General features: G+C 36.0%; 2 protein-coding genes across 2 annotated transcripts in view; one reads left to right on the forward strand and one right to left on the reverse strand.

Annotated features, from left to right (window-relative positions):
- LOC141285238 (eukaryotic translation initiation factor 4 gamma 1-like) overlaps positions 1-6,737 on the reverse strand; it is a 44,963-nt gene extending 38,226 nt beyond the window's left edge. Inside the window, exons 1-2 of the mRNA XM_073818278.1 lie at positions 6,600-6,737; positions 1,789-1,816 (exon numbers count right to left, since the gene is read on the reverse strand). Of these exons, the coding sequence (XP_073674379.1) occupies positions 1,789-1,816; positions 6,600-6,737 (166 nt within the window). The remainder of the gene's footprint in view (positions 1-1,788; positions 1,817-6,599) is intronic.
- Positions 6,738-6,804: 67 nt separating this feature from the next.
- LOC141285239 (uncharacterized) lies at positions 6,805-20,213 on the forward strand. Its single transcript, XM_073818279.1, has 6 exons — positions 6,805-7,040; positions 16,804-16,966; positions 17,527-17,794; positions 17,877-17,957; positions 18,050-18,130; positions 18,222-20,213. Exons 1-6 carry the CDS (start codon positions 6,805-6,807, stop codon positions 19,118-19,120), a joined length of 1,728 nt encoding a protein of 575 aa, XP_073674380.1. The 3' UTR covers positions 19,121-20,213.
- The last annotated feature ends 2,096 nt before the right edge of the window (positions 20,214-22,309 follow it).

The following is a 22,309-nucleotide window of genomic DNA, read 5'->3' on the forward strand; positions in this document are numbered from 1 at the left end:
AGCAAAGGGTCTGAATACTTAGGACCATGTGATATTTCAGTTTTTCCTTTTTAATAAATCTGCAAAAATGTTGACAATTCTGTGTTTTTCTGTCAATATGGGGTGCTGTGTGTACATTAATGAGGAAAAAAAATGGCTGAAATTTTTTTTTAATGATTTCAGCAAATGGCTGCAATATAACAAAGAGTGAAACATTTAAGGGGGTCTGAATACTTTCCGTACCCACTGTGTGTATATATATATATATATATATATATATATATATATATATATATATATTTTTTTTTTTTTTATATATATATATATATTTTTTTATTGAATTGTTGACTTGTAATTTTTTATTTATTTATTTTTTTAACAGCAACACAAAACTGTAAAGAGCACAATTTGGCTTTTTAATTAACTCTATGGTGAAAAACACAAAAAAAACATGTTTTGTAATCGACCTTCAGACAAGTGTTTAAAGTGGTCATCGGGTGCCCACTTTCCACAAGTTGATATGATTCTTTAGGGTCTTAATGAGAAGTCTATAACATACTTTGGTTAAAAATTCTTAATGGTAATGTAAAAAAAAACACTCTTTTTACCTTGTTAAAATCATGTTCCTTTAAATGCTAATGAGCTCTGCTCGCTCCGCCCCTCTCTGCCATGGGATGAAAAGCCGTAATGTTTACTTTACAGCATTTAGCTGCGAAACTTGCCTACAAGCACATTATTAAGAAAGGCCATTTGCAAAGATGCATAAAAAACCCTTAAACTCACTTCTGCTGTGGGTGAAGCTGCATCACGAATGATTCACACGAACATAGATGCATATGTGGATCGGGATCGGAGCTTTCTTTTCAAAAACGAAAGTAACATTAATCCTCTGCGTCCTCAGCGGCTCAGATGTCGGGATTAAATGAACACTGCTATGTTCATTATTACATCCAACAACAGAACACCTCAATCGCTCAATTAGAGTCTTCCTCTGCACCTGAGTCACACAATGGCGAACTGAGTTGGACTGTTTCAGCTCGGTGAAGGCGGGTCTAAGGTAAGGCGCTTGTGTCAATCAACTATCATGGGAGGGGCCTCTGTCTGCGTGTCGTCACACCCACAAGAAGCTGAGAATGAGCTGATTTTAAAAAGGGGATATTACTTCTAAAGATTAAAAAAATACCACTGGGTGGATTTTTAACATTGTAGGGTGGTTGTAAGTAAGTAAGTTTTGAATCCGATGACCCCTTTCATTTTGTTCGGCTTTGGCCAAGAATTTTCATTTCGGTGCATCCCTAACTGACACCATAAAGGCTGCAGTGTAATTTTCCCCCAACTAAGCATTTAAAGAATTTAGGTGAAGCTTTTAAATAAACCTGTGAATCATGAAGCGAATCGATTCGTCGTTTAAACAAAGATTCACAGCACTACAAAGATGCTTTTCAGTAAACCTCTGAAACAAAAATGACTGCTCTGAAATGACTATCACCGAAGCGCCCGCTGGTCAAGCGTGACCTTTCAGAGGACAGATGCCTGCGGTTACTGCCGTGGCTGTTTGGAGCGAGAGCTTTTATCTCACCTCTGTCTGATCAGACTCAAAGAGCCCGTGACCGATCTGAACCGTGACCTTTCTCCTTTCTCCCCCCACCACAGCAAACAGACGTGATGACAGTTCAGCGGCGAGACACGGCTTCCGCTTCTCAGAATTCAGCCTAGAGCGGCATTTACAGGCCGGGCATGTTGCAGCAGAGCCTCTGGCCACCCACGCATTACTGTTACCTTAACTAATGCATCTCTAGACAAGCATACTTCCCGGAGACTTCAAGGAATACCGCGCCTAAAAATAACAAACCATGTCATCATTTACTCACATGTCTATGTCTGGTGCCTAAACACTCGGGTCAAAGACTAAATAGGGTTTTGAAGCATCAATATATGCACTATATTGTTTACATGGTTTGCACTCTCTACCATGTGCCCTTACTTCTTGTGTTTTTCATTTTATATATTATATGTTTATTTGTATTTATTCATATTTTTTAATTCTACCTTTGTATTTAATGTTACTTGTATGCACCATGGGTCTGAGAGTAATGCAATTTCAATTCTCTGTATGTCCTGTACATGTGGCAGAATTGACAATAAAGTTGACTTTGACTTACATTAATTATTATTATTTCCAATGCATGTATTGCATTTGTTTATTAATCATCGTTATTGTTAGTTTATAAAAATACAGTCATTGTTCATTTTTTGTTCATGTCAGTTCACAGTGCGTTAACAAACACAACTTGTGATATTTATAGTGCATTAATAAATAGTATTGTTTATTCTTAGTTCATGTTAACTAATGTAGGTAGTGTTGCCAAAACTTTTATCCATACATTAGATTAGAATGTGTTTAGTTTAATTTAAAACATTTCTTAGCAAAAATAATGATACATTTTTACCATGATATACCGACAGCAGCCATTAAAATGTCAATCAGTGTAACAATATTTCAGATAAAAATCTAGTTAGGCCAATTTAGATCAAGAATCATTAATGATCTACTTAAGAACCTACTTAAGGATCACAGCCCTCATAAAATAAATCATTGCTCATTTAAATTTAATATCTGCTACTTTCCTTTAAATCACCTATGTGTCAGCAATCATTTAAAACAATAATTTAAATTTAATAAAACTGTAGTTCATTTAGTTATTATATAATTTTATATATTTTAACCAAGTCAGAAAAAGCATGTTGCTTTATTTTTATATAAATATTTCTGACGATTAAACATTATTTCATCCTTTTTTACACAAAAGCTATTCAAGCAGACACTTGCTTGTATTTAATATGATTTCTATCTATACAGAATCACTTTTGTAAATTTTATTTAATTAAAGCCAGGAAAAATAAATCAAAATGAATTGCATACACAATAAAAGTTTTTGTTTACGTAATATATGCATGTGTACTGTGCATATGTATTATGCATATATAAACACACACATGAATTTCCATAGATATATTTTTATTCATATAGTTAATATTATATAAAAAATATTTAAAATATAAATCTGTGCATGTGTGTGTATTTATATATAAATAATAAATATACACAGTGTACACACAGATATTGTGTAAACAAAAACTTTTATTAAACTTTTTTTAAGCGACTAATCGCGATTAACTTTTGGCCCGGCATTACATTTATTGCAAACACCAAAACTGGACGTCTTTGACCCACTTAAATTGGACAATGAGCTAAATTTCACCTTAGTTTTATTTTGCAATAAAAATGTTTAAATTTTGCAGTATTACTGCTTGCATTTAATTCAGATGTTTAATTTTTTCTTTTTTATATTTCTGTTGTGCTGAAAGATGATGGTACATTATTTCATCTTTTTTTTTTTACCAACGTTATTTGAAAAATTAAAGTAGACACTTTGCTTGCATTTAATATGCTTTCAAAGTATATAAAATCACTTTTGTAAATTTTATTTAATTAATACCAGGCAAAACATTAATCCAAATTAATTGCATCCAAAATAAAAGTTTTTGTTTACATAATATATGCATGTGTACTGTGTATATTTATCATGCATATATAAATACACACACACACACACAGTGTATATTATGACAATATTTACATCTATTTCCATACATATATTTTATTCATATAGTTAATATTACATACAAATAAATTTAAAATATAAACATGTTTTTTTTCTTAAATAAATCTATGCATGTGTGTGTATTTATATATACACATAATAAATATACACAGTATATACACATATACTTGTGTAAACAAAAACTTTTTTTATGTGATTAATCACGATTCATCTTTCAAACAGCATTAAATATAAGGCAAACACCAAAATAGGACATCTTTGACCCTCTTAATTTGGACACTGAGCTAAATTTCAGCTTTTGTTTTGTAATAAGGGTGTGTAACTTTTTTTTTCTTTTTTCTTTTTTTCTTTTTTGGGCTGTGCATATAATAACAGGTACATAACGTAATTGTTTTAACTTAAAATGATTTGTTACCCTGCTAGACATTTGTTTTGTATTACACGTTTTTTGAAATAAGCATTTTGTTATGTTATATGTGACCCTGGACCACAAAACCAGTCTTAAGTCGCTGGGGTATATTTGTAGCAATAGCCAAAAATACATTGTATGGGTCAAAATTATTGATTTTTCTTTTATGCCAAAAATCATTAGGAAATTAAGTAAAGATCATGTTCCATGAAGATTTTTTGTAAAATTCCTACTATAAATATATCAAAATGTAATTTTTGATTAGTAATATGCATTGTTAAGAACCTAATTTGGACAACTTTAAAGGTGATTTTCTCAGTATTTTGATTTTTTTGCATCCTCAGATTCCAGATTTTCAAATAGATGTATCTCGGCCAAATATTGTCCTATCCTAACAAACCATACATCAATAGAAAGCTTATTTATTGAGCTTTCATATGATGTATAGATCTCAGTTTTGTAAAATTTAACCTTATGACTGGTTTTGTGGTCCAAGGTCACATATATGCAGAAATTTGAATATATATCCAGAACATAAATAAATAAAATTTTGTTGACATAGATTTAAAGTTTTTTTTTTTTTTTTTTTTTAACAAAAGGGATTGTGGATTTCAATTTGAATGGCTGAATAAATCAGGAAATACTGTTAACATGCAGAAAAAAATAGATTTACACTATGTTTTAGCAATAAAATGTTATAAAAAGTAAGATTAACTAAGAATTATATATAAACAAACGCCTCAGTGAAAACCTTCAGAATATAGACAGGAAAAAAAAAGTTTTGGTGTATGCAAATACTACTAAAGTGAATTAAAAAATTGTTTTGTCAAGACAGCTTTTAAAATTATGTATTGCATTTGAAATGTACAGATGCATATGTAACAAAATACACTTAAATGTAACCCTGGACCACAAAACCAATAATAAGTAGCGTGGGTGGTATATTTGTAGCAATAGCCAACATTGTATGGGTCAAAATGATCTTTCTTTTATGCCAAAAATTATTAGGATGTTAAGTTAAAATAATGTTCCATGTCGACACTTTGTAAATTTCCTACCATAAACATTTCAAAACTTCATTTTTGATTATTAATATGCATTGCTAAGAACTAAGAGCCATTTTCTCAATATTTAGAACGATCCATACATTAAAGGAAAGCTTATTTATTCAGTTTTAAAAAAATCACCCCTATGGTTTTGTGGTCCTGGGTAACAAATGTGTATTTTTGTCTGTTTCTTTCCACTAGTCTGAAAGAAAAAATGTTATTGAAATCTCAAAACTAAAACCAGTTTGTGAAAAAACAACGCTTTTTCCAGTAATCACTCATAAGCGCTTTCCACAAACGCTGGCTGTGAATTGCCCTTCAGCATGAGCAAACAACACCGGTTAGTTTTCTAGGTGAAAGATATTAAACAATAAATCACAGACACCATAAGAGCATATAAATGATGCAAACACAGATCATCTCCGGTCTGTCCTGAGCAACAGAGCATCATCTCACATATCTAGCATGTGATCTCACTAACCGGATACACACAGGCTTTTGAGCCTTTGTCAGCGAAGATCTCTCATATATGCAATGCTTTTCATCACAGCTAATGATATTTGCAACAACAACAAAAATTCTAAGCATAGCCACAAATCTAAAATTAATTCACAAAGAAAGCAGCTGATAATTATAAAGAGCCAAAACATGATTTTGATGGTTTATTTTCAAGACTTTTTTTGTATTTTGCATTCTCAAAACCAGATCCAATATACTAGAATGCACTAAATAAAAAAAAAGATTAAGCTTTCAGGAAGTGAATTCTGCAAATAGTAGTTTTCATATTCTTTATCGCTTCATCTTATGTTTCGATGTTTATCAGTAACGGAACAAGCTTAAAATGTGAAAAAAAAAATCTTTAGTATGATTCTGATCGCACTGGTTTTTAATAAGTGTGAATAGTGATAACTCATAATAAAACCTTATCTTAAAGCTTTAGGCTACACAGCATGTGTTAAAAATACCATAAAAATACATTAAATCTCCAACAAAAAGCTTATTTCACTTTACATATACTTTTTGATGAGTGGAGGTTGACCACATTTTTAAATAATAATTGCTAATTATGATATACAGACATACCAAAGGGAATTTTTGTAAGGTTTGAGCTTGTAAAATGAACCGGCTGAAAGAAAGACAGACAGAGGGACAGATAGACATGCTGCCCTAAAAAAGTAAACCATGCCAGCCACTAAAATAAGATATATTTGCATTTATTTTACTATATTATTTATAATAGTTTAATATGCAATTTCTAAAAATAATTGTTTATGTATTTTCTATTTTTAATATTATTTATGTCTCTATTTTTACCAGTTTAACTATAGTAAAATAACTGCAGCAATTGTACTGCGGCAGAAAGTATAGTCATTTTTTGTAAGGGAATTTGTTTCAATGTAACCGCGGCGCTTTCATTGAGCTGCAAATGTTACAGTGTTTCATTTTCCAACTCTCAGATTCCAAACAAACAGTTACAATGTTGCAATCCAGCCGAACACGCGCGCGCACAGCCCCGCTCATCACAGACCCGCGCGGTACCGTTACATTCACACGCGGCTCGTCTCCGCGACCGGTGTCGGTGTCGGTCGGAACCGGAGGGTCTGGACACGTAGGAAATGTCGCGGATCTCGGACGGGCCGCTTGGTCTGAAGCGCGTTTCTCTTTGCAAACCAACATTGAACACAACCCCCACGTGTTATATATTACCTTGCTCCGGATCTGACCGGACGTGGAGACCTTCCGAATGAGTTTCTGCGGGGACCCGTGCTCTTGCTCCGGCTCGCTGTCCGACGATTCGGCCTCAGCAGCAGCAGCACCGACCGCCGCCATCCTGCGCTCCAGCCCCCGGGATTCACACTCACAGACGTGTTCCAGCGGGACCGGCCTCACAGCGCCGCCACACGGACAGACCGAACACTGCAGCCGGGAGAAGCGGAGAGCGTGCGCCGCCTACCGGACCGAGCTGTTGGAACTGAGACTGTATATGAGTAGCCTTAAAATATTACAAAACATATTTTACAAACAAGAGCACATATATCCTCCTTACATGTCAGGGGTAATGCAGATGGACGAAAGAATATAACTAGATGAAAAAAAGACTTTAAGTTGGCTTGAGAAAGCCGGACCAGAATGTTTAGGTTTGATGTTGTTGTTTTTTAAAGTTTAAAAGTTTAAAAAGTTAATTAATTACTTTTAAAATTTTAGGTTTGACGGTTTTCGGTCTGAAATAGTTTGACGTTTAAAGTAGTTTTAAAAGCTTAAAGTTTGATTAGCATTTTGCTAGCATGATTTTATCACAATTAGCATGTTACTAGCTTGTTGCTAGCATGTTCCTAGCATGGTTAGCAAGTTACTAGCATGTTTCTAGTATGATTAACAAGTTGTTAGCATGTTTCTGCTATGCTTAGCATGCAGCTAGCATGATTTTATCACAATTAGCATGTTTCTAGCATAATTAGCAAATTACTACTATGTTAATATGATTAACAAGTTGCCAGCATGTTGTTAGCATGATTAGCAAGTTACTAAGATGTTTCTAACATGATTAGCAAGTTACTTGCATTTTCTAGTATGATTAGCTTGCAGCTAGCAGGATTTTATCATGATTAGTATGTTACTAGCTTGTTCCTAGCATGATTAGCAAGTTACTAGCATGTTTCTAACATGATTACCAAGTTACTAACATTTTTCTAGTATGATTAGCATGCAGCTAGCATGATTTTATCTTCATTAGTATGTTACTAGCTTGTTGCTAACATGTAGCATGATTAGCCAGTTACTACTGTGTTAATATGATTAGCAAGTTACTAGCATGTTTCTAACATGATTACCAAGTTACTAACATTTTCTAGTATGATTAGCATGCAGCTAGCATGACTTTATCATCATTAGTATGTTATTAGCTTGTTGTTAACATGTTCTAACATGATTAGCAAGTATGTTAGTATGATTATCAAGTTACTAGCATGTTTCTAACATGATTACCAAGTTACTAACATTTTTCTAGTATGATTAGCATGCAGCTAGCATGATTTTATCATCATTAGTATGTTACTAGCTTGTTGCTAACATGATCTAGCATGATTAGCAAGTTACTATGTTAGTATGATTAACAAGTTACTAGCATGTTCCTAGCATGATTAGCAAGTCGGCAGCATGTTTTTAGCATGATTACCAAATTTCTAACATGATTAACATGCAGCTAGCATGATTTTATCACGATTAGCATGTTACTAGTTTGTTGCTAGCATGTTTCTAACATGATTACCAAGTTACTAACATTTTCTAGTATGATTAGCAGGTTACCAACATGTTATTAACATGATTAGCATTTTATTAACCTGTTGTTAAAATGATTTGCATGTTGTTAGCTTGATTTTATAACAATTAGCTTGTTGCGAACATGTTTCTAGCTTGATTAGCAAGTTGCTAGTATGTTTCTAACATGATTAACAAGTTACTAGCATGTTTCTAGTATGATTAACATGCAGCTATCATGATTTTATCACAATTAGCATGTTACTAGCTTGTTCCTAGCATGTTTCTAATATGATTAGCAAGTTGCTAGCATGTTGTTAGTATGATTAGCAAGTTGTTAGCATGATTAACATTTTATTAACATGTTGCTAGCATGATTTTATCACAATTAGCATTTCTCTAGCTTGATTTCTAGCTTTGTTTCTATGCTTGACTTTTAAAAAAACATTTTTTACTTGATTTAGAACTTTCGGAGAAGATTTAAAAGTAACATTCCTATAATGTTTGCAAAATGATGCAATTTTATGTTTCCTTAACATTCCAAAAATTTTAAATTCAACATTTTCAACATCAGAAATAATGTTTTCATAAATTAATAGAAACATCAGAACATAGATGTGACCCTGGACTACAAAAACTACCATAAGGGTCAATTTGAAATTTATTTGATTGATACATAAAAAATAGCTTTCCATTGATGTATGGTTTGTTAGAATAGGACAATATTTGGCTGAGATACAACGAAATATTGAGAAAATCACCTTTAAAATTGTCCACATGACGTTCTTAACAATGCATATTACTAATCAATAATTAAGTTTTGATACATTTATGGTAGGAATTTTACAAAGAATCTTCATGGAACATGATCTTTACTTAATATCCTAATGATTTTGACATAAAAATCTGTAATTTTGACCCATACAATGCTATTGCTACAAATATACCAGTGCTATTTAAGACTGGTTTTGTGCTCAAGAGTCACTTATTTGCAAACTGGGATTGCATTACATTACAAAAAAATAAGCATAATATATTTTAAAGAAATGTAGCACACACACACACTTTCAAACTAAAATCATTTTGTACCTTTAAAAATATTAAAACAATAGATACAGTGTTTAAAATAAAAGTCACTTTGTGTTTCTGAAACATTGTTGAAACATACCAACTAAAAATCACAAAACACCAATGAAAATGTCATCTTGTCTGAAATTAGAATTATACAGAGTTCAAGCATCATTTATAAGCTATAAGTCACATTTTGATGTAAGAGGACAACATTCAATGGAAGAAGTGTTATTATGGATTATGACAGATTTTTTGGATCAGAAGCAACATTAAGTTAAAAAATGTCTTAAAGATGGATTTATTTCTTATAAACATGCATCGTTTGGCTTTTCGAGATGTTAATTTATGGAGTGGTGTGGATTATTGTGATTTTGTTATCAGCTGTTTAAACATTAATTCTGACGGCACCCATTCACTGCAGTGGATCCGTTAGTGAGCAAGTGATGGAATGCTACATTTAAGATCAACTCAATGTTTGGAGATTGATGGATGTTTTATAAAAAACACAATAGCAATCTCAGCAGCCTGCATTTAAATTGATATTTCAATACTAGAAAATTGACAAAATATCTTAATTAAACATGATTTTTACTAAGTAAATACCTAATGATTTTTTAGACAAAAAAAAAAATAAAATAATAATAATCATTTTGACCCATACAATGTAATTGCTACAAATATGCGCATGCTACTTAAGACTGGTTTTGTGCTCCAGAGTCACATATTTGCAGTCTGGGATTGCATTAGATTACAAAAAAATAAGCATAATATATTTTAAAGAAAGATAGCACATGCAAACTTTCAGACTAAGAGTAATTTTGTACCTTTAAAAATATTAAAACAATAGATACAGTGTTTAAAAAAGATACTTTGTGTTTATGAAACATTGTTGGAACATATACTGCCGAATAAAAATCACAAAACACCTATGAAAATGTCGTCTTGCCTGAATCAGAAGGAAAATATGCAGAGTTCAAGCTTCATTTATAAACACAAAGTCAGATTTTGATTTAATAGGACAACTTTCAGAAGCAACATTGTTAAGTTAAAAAATGTCTTAAAAATGGATTTGTTTCTTACAAACATGCATCTTTTGGCTTTTTGAGATGTTAATTTATGGACTGGATTTGTGTGGATTACTATTGTGATGTTTTTATCAGCTGTTTAAACTTTAATTCTGACGGCACCCATTCACTGCCCATTACAAGGAAGTGTGCCTCCTCTTCTTTTTATCTCTTTATGTATTGTTTTTAAAATCATGCAAAATTTTGCTTGACGGCATCCACATGCATAGATCCATCTGAGACAGCTTCAGCTGTTTCTTCAGGAGATTGATGGATTTTTTATTTAAAATCACAAAAGCAATCACAACAGCCTGCAGCACAATGTTCAACCTGATGTTATGGAACAGGCGAGAATATAATAGCCAGTGTGTGTGCATTTCCCGTAAATATACACCCTAATGTAATAAATACAGCGATGATTGCCGATTGTGTAGCAATACACTTGATCCTAATGGGTTTTGAGGGCTTCTGCAGCACATACAGCCATAATGGAATTCCTCATAAGGACAATAAACACAGTAGAGCCGTATAAAGAAGCGCAGGACAGTAGAAACAGGGTCAAGAGCTGGGCGGTGCTGTAAAGAAGCGGCTGTGGCTTTGTTTGTGTTTGTGTGTCCAGTTTCACATCTTGCCAATGCATACTTCCTCAGAAACACACACACTAGCTCTCATTAGGATGCATTGCTTTTAAAATAATAACACATTCTTTCCAAACAACACAGCATCGACTTTAGTAACACGTTCAGTAGTTCTCTTTCACAAACACACACCTTTACCTTTTTCGCTCTCTTTATTGAGACGGAAACTGATCCTGTGTGTTTTAGCACACGTTACATGTGATATTTGTTACATAAACACCTTTTTATGTCCACTATTGTCTGGGAATTACTGTCAAGTCACATTTGTTTATAAAGCACTTTAAACAATGCCGTTTCAATGCAGCTGCACAGTAATAAACAATGTGAATGTTGCAAAATGCAACATTTTTGTTGTGAAACTACTTGTGAAAGCTAGAGTTTTACAAAAAAACACCATTTCAGTCATTCTACTTTAACATTTCATGCTTAATTCATTGTTACTTACCATTCATTTGTACTTATTTGAACACATATGTGACCCTGGACCACAAAACCAATCATAAGGGGCAATTTGAAATTTGATTTATACATAAAACTGAGCTTTCCATTGATGTATTGTTTATTAGGAGAGGACAATATTTGGCTGAGATACTATTTGAAAATCTGAAATCTAAGGGTGCAAAAAAATCTAAATGTTGAGAAAATCACCTTTAAAACTGTTCAAATTAAGTTCTTGGCTATGCACATTACTAATTAAAAGATACGTTTTGCTATATTTATGCTAGGAAATTTACTAAATATCCTAATGACTTTTTTGACATAAAATAAAAACTCATACAATGTATTTTTGGCTATTGCTACAAATATACCAGTGCCACTTATGACACAGAGTCACACATTTGCAAACTGGGATTGCATTAGATTACAAAAAAAGAAGCATAATATATTTTATTATTATATTTTGTAATATAAAAGATAGCACACGCACACTTTCAATCAAAAATAATTTTGTACCTTTAAAAATATTAAAACAAGATACAATGTTTAAAACAGCCACTTTGTGTTTCTGAAACACTGTTGGAACACCTATGAAAATGTCATCTTGTCTGAATCAGAAGAGAAGAGTTCAAGCATTATATATAAGGAAAAAGTCACATTCCGATGTAAGAGGACAACTTTAAACGGAAGAAGTGTTATTATGAATTATGGACTGATTTTTTTTGGACCAGAAGCAACATTATTAAGTTAAAAAAATGTCTTGTGGACATTGGATGGATGGATGTGTGTCCGGAAATTACTGTCAAGTCACATTTATTTATGAAGCACTTTAAACGATGCAGATTGTTTCAATTCAGCTGCAAAGTAACGAAAGAATGTTAATGTTGCAACATTATTTTTGTTGTGAAACTACCTGTAAAAGATTACTAGAGGAAGTTTTACAAGAAAACACCATTTCAGTCACTTTACTTCAACATTTCATGCTTAATTCATTGTTACTTAGTATTTATTTGTACTTATTTGTAAATTTCTAAATGAAAACTGTTTCAACAGAGTTTTTTCAGTGTAAGATAAAAGTGTTGCTCTTTAACTCAGTTTACTTTTAACTTTAATTAATCTCAGTTAATTTATAGTGTTAATATTGCAAAGTTCTTCAATTCCTATCGTAGGCTGGTTGGCTGGTTTTAGCTGGTCATAGCTGGTCAGCAGGCTGGTTTTAGAGGGGTTTTGGCCACTTTTACAACAATGTGATATCTAGCTCATTTTAGTCGAGTGAATCTGATTTAGATCAGGCACAAAGGATGCATGTTTCCTAAGCTAATTTACAAGGGGAATTCCCGTTGATTTCTATTGTTGTCTCCAGCGTCTTCAAGGAAGAAACCCATTTTACCCTCAACAAGGGTTTGAGAAAAAGCAAGCAGTCATGACAAAAACATTTTTAAATTTTGTGTCTGTGCAGCTCATTTTGAGCATAAAAATATATGGGTCAAATTAGGAAAAAAAATCTCCTAAACATTCATTAATCTTGGGTAATTACAATATTTAATAACAAATTGTTAAAGTCAAAAGTTGCAACTGTGTTATTTAATGAGCTAACATGAACTAAGAGTTGTATTTTTTTTTTAACAAATATTAATAACTTATGTAGCAAATGTAGCTATTGCTCATTGTGAAGAAAGTGATACCTATTGGTCTTTATAATTCTTTTGCATTTTAATCTGTGTAATTTTAGTTTACTTTTTAACTTTAACTTTTAAAGAAAAATTGCGTATTTATTGTATTTAAATGTTCAGTTATTTTTGTTATAAGAAAACAGTTATTAACCCCTGTTATACTGTATTGTGACACCACTTTGCAAATAAATTTCAATATCATGATAACACTGTATACCATGATAAAAGCATTAACAATTAACATGAAAATTGCATGTTTTCACTTTTTTTATTGAAAAAAAAAAAACAAGCCAATGTATCGTTGACATTTGTGGCAATGAGAATAGCCATAAAAGTATTTCAGGAACAGTGTTTTCAGCTTGTTTTTTATTGTTATATAAAATTACGGCATGCAGTTGCTTCAAACAATGGTATAAAGCTATTTAAAACATCAATCAGTGTGAATTGTGATCATCTTAAATAATCATCGCAATTAAAATTTCAAGGGAAAAATCGACAATTAAGGTTTTTGTCATAATTGTGTGGCCCTAGGTCAAATTGACCTCTAACACAATTGAAATGACAAAGACAAAAAAAGCCAAAGAAGTCTTAAATTTCCCACATATTTTATGGCAAGCTATCCAGTGCCTTGCAAAAGTATTCAAAACTCGCTTTTTTCATGTTTTGCTATGTTTGCTGCCTTACAGGTATGTTATACTTTTTCACATCAATCTATGCACCATAATGACAGAGCAAAAACAGAATTGTCACAACTTCCTAAATGTATTAGTACAGTAAGTGTATAAGTAGATTGCATAAGTAATCAGAACTTGCACATCAACATTAGGTTCTTCAAGGTATCTTGGAGAGGTGAGGTGCAGTATCCAAGTCGCAACTTCTAACTACTGGAGTGCCTCAGGGCTCTGTTCTTGGTCCACTTCTCTTCTCTGTCTACATGGCATCACTAGGTTCTGTCATCAAAAAATATGGCTTTTTATATCACTGCTATGCTGATGACACTCAACTCTACCTCTCATTCCATCCTGATGATCTGACGATAGCTGCTCAGGTCAGAGCTTGTCTAACAGACATTTCTTGCTGGATGAAGGGCCATCACCTTCAACTAAACCCTGCTTGTGTTTCCATCAAACCCATCGTTTCATCATCCAGTCAGACACATCAACCATAACTCCTTCAAAAACAGCCAGAAAGCTTGGGGTTGTGATTGATGATCAGCTGACTTTCTTACACAACATTGCTAAAACTGCCTGGTCCTGCAGATTTGCTTTATTCAACATCAGGAAAACCAGGTCCTTTCTTTCAGAACATGCTTCACAACTTCTAGTTCAATCTCTTGTTCTGTCCAGACTGGACCTGGACTATTGCAATGCTCTCTTTGCAGGCCTTCCAGCTAGTTCTATCAAACCTTTACAATTGCTCCAGAATGCAGCTGCAAGATTAATTTTCAACAAGCCGAAAAGAATGCATGTCACACCTCTGTTCATCAGTTTGCACTGACTACCAATAGCTGCTTGCATAAATTTCAAGGCATTAATGTTTGCTTACAAAAATACCATTGGCACAGCACCCCTTTACCTAAATTCATTACTTCAGACTTATGTGCCCTCTAGAAGCTTGTGTTCTGCATGTGAACAGCGCATTATTGTGCCATCCTAAAGAGGCACAAAATCACTTTCATGGACTTTTACCTTAAATGTTCCCTCTAGTTGGAATAACCTGCCCAATTCAGTCCTTAGCATCTTCAAGAATCGGCAAAAAGCACAACTCTTCCGTCTTTATTAGACCCTCTAACTCTAGCACTCTCTATTATATTTCTATTTCATTCTTTAAAAAAATTCTCTATTCTTTTATATCTTTTGTCTTTTTACTTATTTTACAATTAATACACAAAAAAGAAAACACTAGCTTGCTCTTTTCTTTTAGAAGCATTCATAGCATTGCTCTTTTGTTGATTTTGATTGCTTCCATTGTCCTCATTTGTAAGTCGCTTTGGACAAAAGCATCTGCTTAATGACTAAATGTAAATGTAACATTTGGCAGTTATCTGCCTTTTTTTTCCCTCATCTCTTCACCTCTCAAGCTCTGTCAGCTTGGATGGGCTCTGGCAGATATTTTCAGGTTTCTCCAGAAATGTCTGAATGGATTCAAGCCCAGGCTGTGGCTGGGCCACTCAAGGACATTCACAGAGTTGTTTCTTGCTGTGTGCTTAGGGCCATTGTCATGCTGGAAGGTGAACCTTCTGCACAGTCTGAAGAATGCTCTGGACTGGATTTTCATTAAGGCTCAATATTTTGGTGCATTGAGTTTTCCTTCTACTCTAACAAGACCCTCAGTCCATGTCACTGAAAAACAGCCCCACAGCATGAGGCTGCTACCAGCACACTTTACTTTTGGGATGGTACTCTGCAGGTGATGAGCAGTGCCTGGTTTCATTCAAACATGATGCTTGGAAATGAGGTTCATCAGACCACAGAATCTTGTTTCTCTCAGTCTGAGTGTCCTGCTTTTTTTCCAATTCCAAGTGTGTTTTCATGTGTCTTCACTGAGGAGAGAATTAGGTCTTGCCACACCACCATAAAACCCAGATCAGAGTATTGCAATGATGTTTGTCCTTCTGTAAATTTCTCTCATCTGCATATATGAGCATTGAGCTCAACTAGAGTGACCATCAGGTTCTTGGTCACCACAAGGTCATTCTCCAACAATTGTTCAGTTTGTCCAGGAGGCCAGCTCTATAGGAAGATGTGGTTGTTTCACTTCTTCTATTCTTCCGTTAAGGGTAACGGAGACTACATGCTTCTGTGAACCTTCAATGCAGCAGAATTTTTTCTGAAGTCTTCCCCTGATCTGTGGCTTGACGCAATCCTGTCTCTGAGCTCTAGGCTCTGACTTGCATTTTGCTTTCACATGCATTTTTAGCCAAATCATACCCATTCAATTGAATTTGCCAGAGGTTAACTTCACTCGAAGTCTAGCAACATCTACAAGCAATATGAATGAGGGTATGAAGATAAGGGTATGAATACTAATGCAACAGAATCATTAAGTTTTTTATTTTGAATTAATTTGAATAAAATGTTAAAAACTTGTTTTTTTGTTTTGCCATTATGGTGTATGAGGTGTAGATTGATGTGGGGGGAAAAGTTTTTTAAAACAGTTTAACGTAAGGTATCAACGTAACTAAATGTGAAGAAAATGAAGGGGTATGAATACTTTCGGCACTGTAGTTCTTTCCATAGTGTAAATTTTTGGCAAAAAGCATGGAAACCAAACTGTTTTTGAACACAAGCTTAAGGAATAAAGGAATATGTCTAAAAGGAATAGTTTAGCTGCCCCTCAGAATAAAAACAAACTTAACCTTTGCATTAAGGCATTCAAAATGGAAGAGTTTTTTTTTTTTTTTTTTTACTTTTATAAGCTATTCTGTAAAAAATAAATAAATAGTATAGCCATCACTCTTCCATAAATTCAGTGTGGCGCTATAGCTGTCAAAATAAAAGATTAAACTAACAAATGTACTGCTGCATTATACTCTTCACAGATCTGTGATAAGATATTCTAGGTATTACTCGTTACATATTCTGTTGACTGGCTCTTACAGTAAGAGAATCCTCCGTGTTTGTGTGTGCGAGAGATCTGACCCGGATCAGGTCGGAGGCCTGCCGTGTTCCCATGCTTCCCTGTATTATAAATCATCTCCAGAGACGCATCAACTCTCTCCTGTTACAGTCCTGACGGAGCCGCGCCTGCTCTCACACTGCTGTGTCACACACACAAAGGCAGAAGCTTTCTCCAGTTTTTTCCTCTACTATATTATTACTCATGATATTCTGGCCTAATGAGGTCACAGAGAATGGAGAGAGAGAAAAGTCCAACTCCCTGCAGTCAAATGCACACAAACACACTCACGCAGGTGCGAGTATATAAGCGTAGTTCATCAGGACATCAGAGATTTATTCACACACTTAACTTGGACTAAGGAAGAGCGAGATGCTGCATCACTGGAACATGGTGGGTGATTGTTATATCAATCCGTCTTATCTAACTGCTGTTAATTGATAAAAATGACATACAGAATAAAAACAAAATGCTAAATAGCATTAAAAAAAATTGTGTTTTAGTTTAGCATTTCAAATTCCTATATTATGCTTTTTTTCACATTTCAAAATGGGTACATTTATCACTGGAAGTTGCTAGTTGTTATATTTCACAACATGAAATTTTAAAGTAGAAAGTCTGAAAAAGCATTCTCTTAATTGTAAAACCACCCAGCGTTTTTAAAGGTATTTTGTAATTAGATTTAACTCTACGATTTTGTTTACAGGACATGAGGAGTATCCTGGGGGTGTTGTTTTTTTTGTCTTTAGGCCAGTGTGCTATCCCTCCCGAATTCCGTGCAACTGAACTAGGGTTATTGCCCACTGACAACGTGACGCAGGGGGGATCCGTAGAGCCAGATTTATCCTATTGTCAGATGATTCTGGAGGCTCCAGTTCCACCCACAGCCGACCAGGTTCCCTGGTTCTGTATCTGTTCCGCTTGCTCCGGAAACCGAGGCCAGAAAGGAGACAGAGGCGACCGTGGACTGCCAGGTACAAGCTTCACAGCATTTTTCTCATACTCCGTTCGTTGTTTACGCTTATACGTTTTACTGACTGAATCTGCTACTCACAGGAGTTCCTGGTAGTCCAGGTCCAAGAGGCCTTACTGGGTTTCCTGGCCGTCCAGGATTCACAGGACGTCCTGGCATAAAGGGTAAGTCTTAACAACAAGTATCATACTATGCATTTTACCTCTAGTTTTAGCTTGAGTGAGCTGTGGTAGTAACGTACTTCACACACCCACAGGTGAGAAAGGCGAAGCAGGAGATAAGGGCGACGTTGGTCCTCTTGGAGCTTCGGGGCCGAAGGGAGACAGGGGATTCAAAGGTCAGTGACTCTTCCCTAATGTATTACAATTTACATACACACAATGCCTAACATGGCCCTTGGTGACCATGTTTGTATATCTGCTTCTCAGGCGAGAAGGGTGACCGTGGTGTGGACGGTCCAGTGGGAGACCAGGGTCCAAAGGGAGAGGACGGTCAGTGCCCGGAAACCTGTGAGCCCATACCAGGGCCGGCAGGCGAACCAGGTCTTCCCGGCCCTGCAGGTGCACGAGGGTTACCTGGGCTGAATGGAGAACCTGGTCCCAAAGGGTTAAAGGGTGATCCGGGTGTAGCAGGGGAGCGTGGCGTTCCAGGTGTACCAGGGGACAAGGGTGACCAAGGTCCACAAGGCCTGTGCGATTGTGAGGATGGGGCTCCAGGAGCCCAGGGTCAAACAGGTGAAAAGGGTGAGAAGGGAGACATTGGCCTGACAGGGCCGCAGGGTCCGACTGGAGCCACAGGATCTAAAGGGGATCAGGGAGATATGGGAATGACTGGTATACCCGGACCTTGTTCACCCACCGTGCAATCTGGTTTCTCCGCCGCTTTACTGACCTCCTTTCCTTCACCGAGCCGCCCAGTGCCTTTCAAACGCATCATCTCCAACTTAAACCAGAACTACAACCCTGATAACGGTGTCTACACCGCTCCAGTTAACGGAACCTACGTGTTTAGCTACCATCTGCAAGTGTCCACACGTATGATAAAGGTCGGACTCTTCCACAACTTCGAGGCCGTGGTGAGGACAACTACACCAGTGGAAATGAACACCGCCTCTCAGCAGGTGGTGATGAGTCTGAGCCAGGGTGACTGGGTGTGGCTGCAGGTGAAAGACACCAACACTAATGGCATGTTCACCGGCAGCGAGGGCAGCAGCACATTCAGCGGGTTTTTGTTGTACCCAGACAAATGCGATGACATGTTTGGAAGAGATTTCTTTCCAAACAATGAAAAGAAATTCCCTGATGATGACCTTCCCTGGAGTGTATAGAGACCCACATGTTAACCTTACCCTCTTACCCTACACCTTAAACCCTTAACCAACCCCTACATATGCATACAAAGGGGTAGCCAATAACGCTCCTGGAGGGCTACCAATTATGCAGATTTTAGCTCCAGTCCTATTCAAACAGCTAATCAAGGTGCTCAGGATTACGTGAAAGTAAGGCTAGTGTGTTGAAGCACGTTTGGAGCTGAAGACTGCAGGAAGGTAGCTCTTCAACAGCAAAGTTTAGACTCCTAAGACTCCTGGCCTTAAAACCTAAACTCTTAATGTAAACCCGGAATTATTTACCTAAATTTGACCTACTCCCAATACCCAACATTCTAAACCTTCAAACAAACTTTAAACTACACCCTAGACCTACACCCAATATTCTATACTTAAACTTTACTTTAGGTCTACTCCCCAGACCTCCATCCTAAACTGTTAACCTACACCCAACATTGTAAACCTTCACTCAAACTTTTAATTGCACCATAGACCTACACCCAACATTTTAAAAACTTTATCTACACCCTAGACCTTTACCTTAATCTGGTAACCTACACCCAACATTTTAAACCTTCACTCAAACTTTTACCTACACTCTAGACCAGTGATGGGCAACTTTAGTCCTGAAGGGCCACTGTCCTGCAGTTTTTAGTTCCAACCCTAACCAAACACACCTCACCTGCCTGTAGCTTTCTAGTGATCAGGAAGACATTGATTAGCTTGTTCAGGTGCGTTTGAGCTAAACCCTGCAGGATAGTGGCCCACTAGGACCAAAGTTGCCCATCCCTGCCCTAGACTTACACCCTACATTTTAAACCTAAACTTTAATTGACTCCCTAGACCTGTACCCTAAACTTTTACACCCTACATTCTAAACCTTGATCCAAAATTTTACTGACTCCTAGACCTGCCCCTAATCTTTTAACCTACACCTAACATTCTAAATCTTTACCCAAACTTTTATCTACACCCTAGATCTACACACAGCATTCTAAACCTAAACTTTTATCTACACCCTAGACCTACACCCAACATTTTAAAGCCAATCTTTCATCCACTCCCTGGACCTGCACCCTTATATTAACCTACACCCAACATTCTAAACCTAAACATATCAATTTCCTAGGCCTGCACCCAAGACTCTTAACCTACACCCTACATGCTAAACCTACACCCTAGATTCTAAACCCTTACCCAAACTTTATCTACGCCCTAGACCTACACCCAACCTACATAACCTAAACTTTTATCAACTCCCTAGGCCTGCACCCTAATCTGTTAACGTTCACCCAAACTTTTATTGGGTCCTAGACCTGTATCCTAATCAGTTAACCTACACCCAACATTCTAAACCTTCACCCAAACTTTAATCTATGCTGTAGACCTACACCCAACACTCTAAACCTAAACTTGTATCAACTCCCTGGACCTGCATCCTAGACTCTTAACCTACACCCTACATTCTAAACCTTCATCCAAATTTTCTCTACACCCTAGACCTACACCCAGCCTTCATAACCTAAACTTTAATCAACTCCCTGGACCTGCACCCTAATGTTAACCTACACCCAACATTTTAAACCTAAACTTTTATTAACTCCCTGGACCTGCACCCTAGACCCTTAACCTACACCCAACATTCTAAACTCTTACCCAAACTTTATCTAAACCCTAGACCTACACCCAACCTTCATAACCTAAACTTTTATCAACTCCCTGGACCTGCACCCTACCGTTAACCTACACCCAACATTTTAAACCTAAACTTTTATCAACTCCTTAGGCCTGCATCCTAGACTCTTAACCTACACCCTACATTCTAAATCTTCACCCAAACGTTTATCTACCACCTAGACCTACACCCAACCTTCATAACCTAAACTTTTATCAACTCCCTAGGCCTGCACCCTAATATGTTAACCTTTACCCAACCCTTTTATTGGCTCCTAGACCTACACCCTAATCAGTTAACCTACACCCAACATTCTAAACATTCACCAAACTTTTTTCTATGCCCTAGACCTACACCCAATACTCTAAACCTAAATTTTATCAACTCCCTAGACCTGCACCCTCATTCTAAACTTCAACCCAAACTTTTAACTACACCCTACATTCTAGACTCGCACCCTAAACTCTTAACCAAAACTCTGAAATGATCCACTTCTCAACCTCAACCCCAAAACATGAACCCCTAGTGATTCTATAATGTTCCACATTTCATGTAGATTCTTTCTTAAGGCCACTTTATGTAGTTTTATGTAGAAGTGAGCCTTTGGCTGAGAGCCTTCTCTTTCTCATGTTTGGAATGAATTAGTTCTCCAGATGGACAAGCGCGGTGTTTATTTACAGTGCTTGTCTCGTAACTTGATTAGCTGTATTGTGCCCCCATCAATACACAGTGAGGTAGATCAGTCGGGAGGTCGCTCCCTTGACAGACATGTTTTCAGCCGGATGTTCGTAAAGAATGAAAAATGAGCAGGAACGCACCAATCAGCTGTTATATCATCCTAACAGCTATTCAGTGGACACACACTACGAACAAGAGTGAAAATGAGAACGAGAACAGGAAAACTGGGTGGGCCGGTGCATGTGTGTGTTTGTGTATTTGAGAGGTAGAAGAAAGAAAGGTGTTGCTTTACACAATTGAAGTGTTAAACACCTGTTTGAGAGAGAAAGTCTTTTTACTTTGGGCTTACATCTTTTGAGTTCGGATTATCCAGACACACAACAATATTTTGGGAAGCCTCTTATGGTGTTGGCTATATGGGTCCGGGGTAGAGCTGGTCCACCCATACAAATGTTATCCTGGGCTCTGTGAATTTTAACAATGACCCTGGAATAATATGACACAACACATGTTCATGCTCATGTTCTGTGTATTGATTACCCTTATATTTCCAATAAACTGTAAACTATTAACCCGCCTTCTTGTTTTTGATTGCCTTCCACTTTCATCTGAACACATCAGATTAAGATGCACAAGGCATTACCTGAATAAAAGCCTTAGGAATTGTCAATGAGAAAAGCAGCCATTTTTGAATATTAATTGAATATTTAATTCAGCCATTTTTAAATAAATAAATAAATAAATAAATAGCTGGCTTGCTTCTAGTGCGTCTACTTAGGCAGCATCCTAAAGTAGCATCCCTCATGTGACTTGGATTTGGATTTGGAATACTCCAA

The sequence above is a fragment of the Garra rufa genome, chromosome 14, assembly GCF_049309525.1.
Source record: "Garra rufa chromosome 14, GarRuf1.0, whole genome shotgun sequence".
Classification (NCBI taxonomy): Eukaryota; Metazoa; Chordata; class Actinopteri; order Cypriniformes; family Cyprinidae; genus Garra; species Garra rufa.

Bases quoted from the DNA above. Each gene is read 5' to 3' on its own strand.
- LOC141285239 (XM_073818279.1), top strand. From the start codon at position 6,805: ATGAGTTTCTGCGGGGACCCGTGCTCTTGCTCCGGCTCGCTGTCCGAC. The intron at 7,041-16,803 runs GTATATGAGTAG...TGGCTCTTACAG, and splicing joins GAGCTGTTGGAACTGAGACT to TAAGAGAATCCTCCGTGTTT. The intron at 16,967-17,526 runs GTCACACACACA...TTTTGTTTACAG, and splicing joins GCCTGCTCTCACACTGCTGT to GACATGAGGAGTATCCTGGG.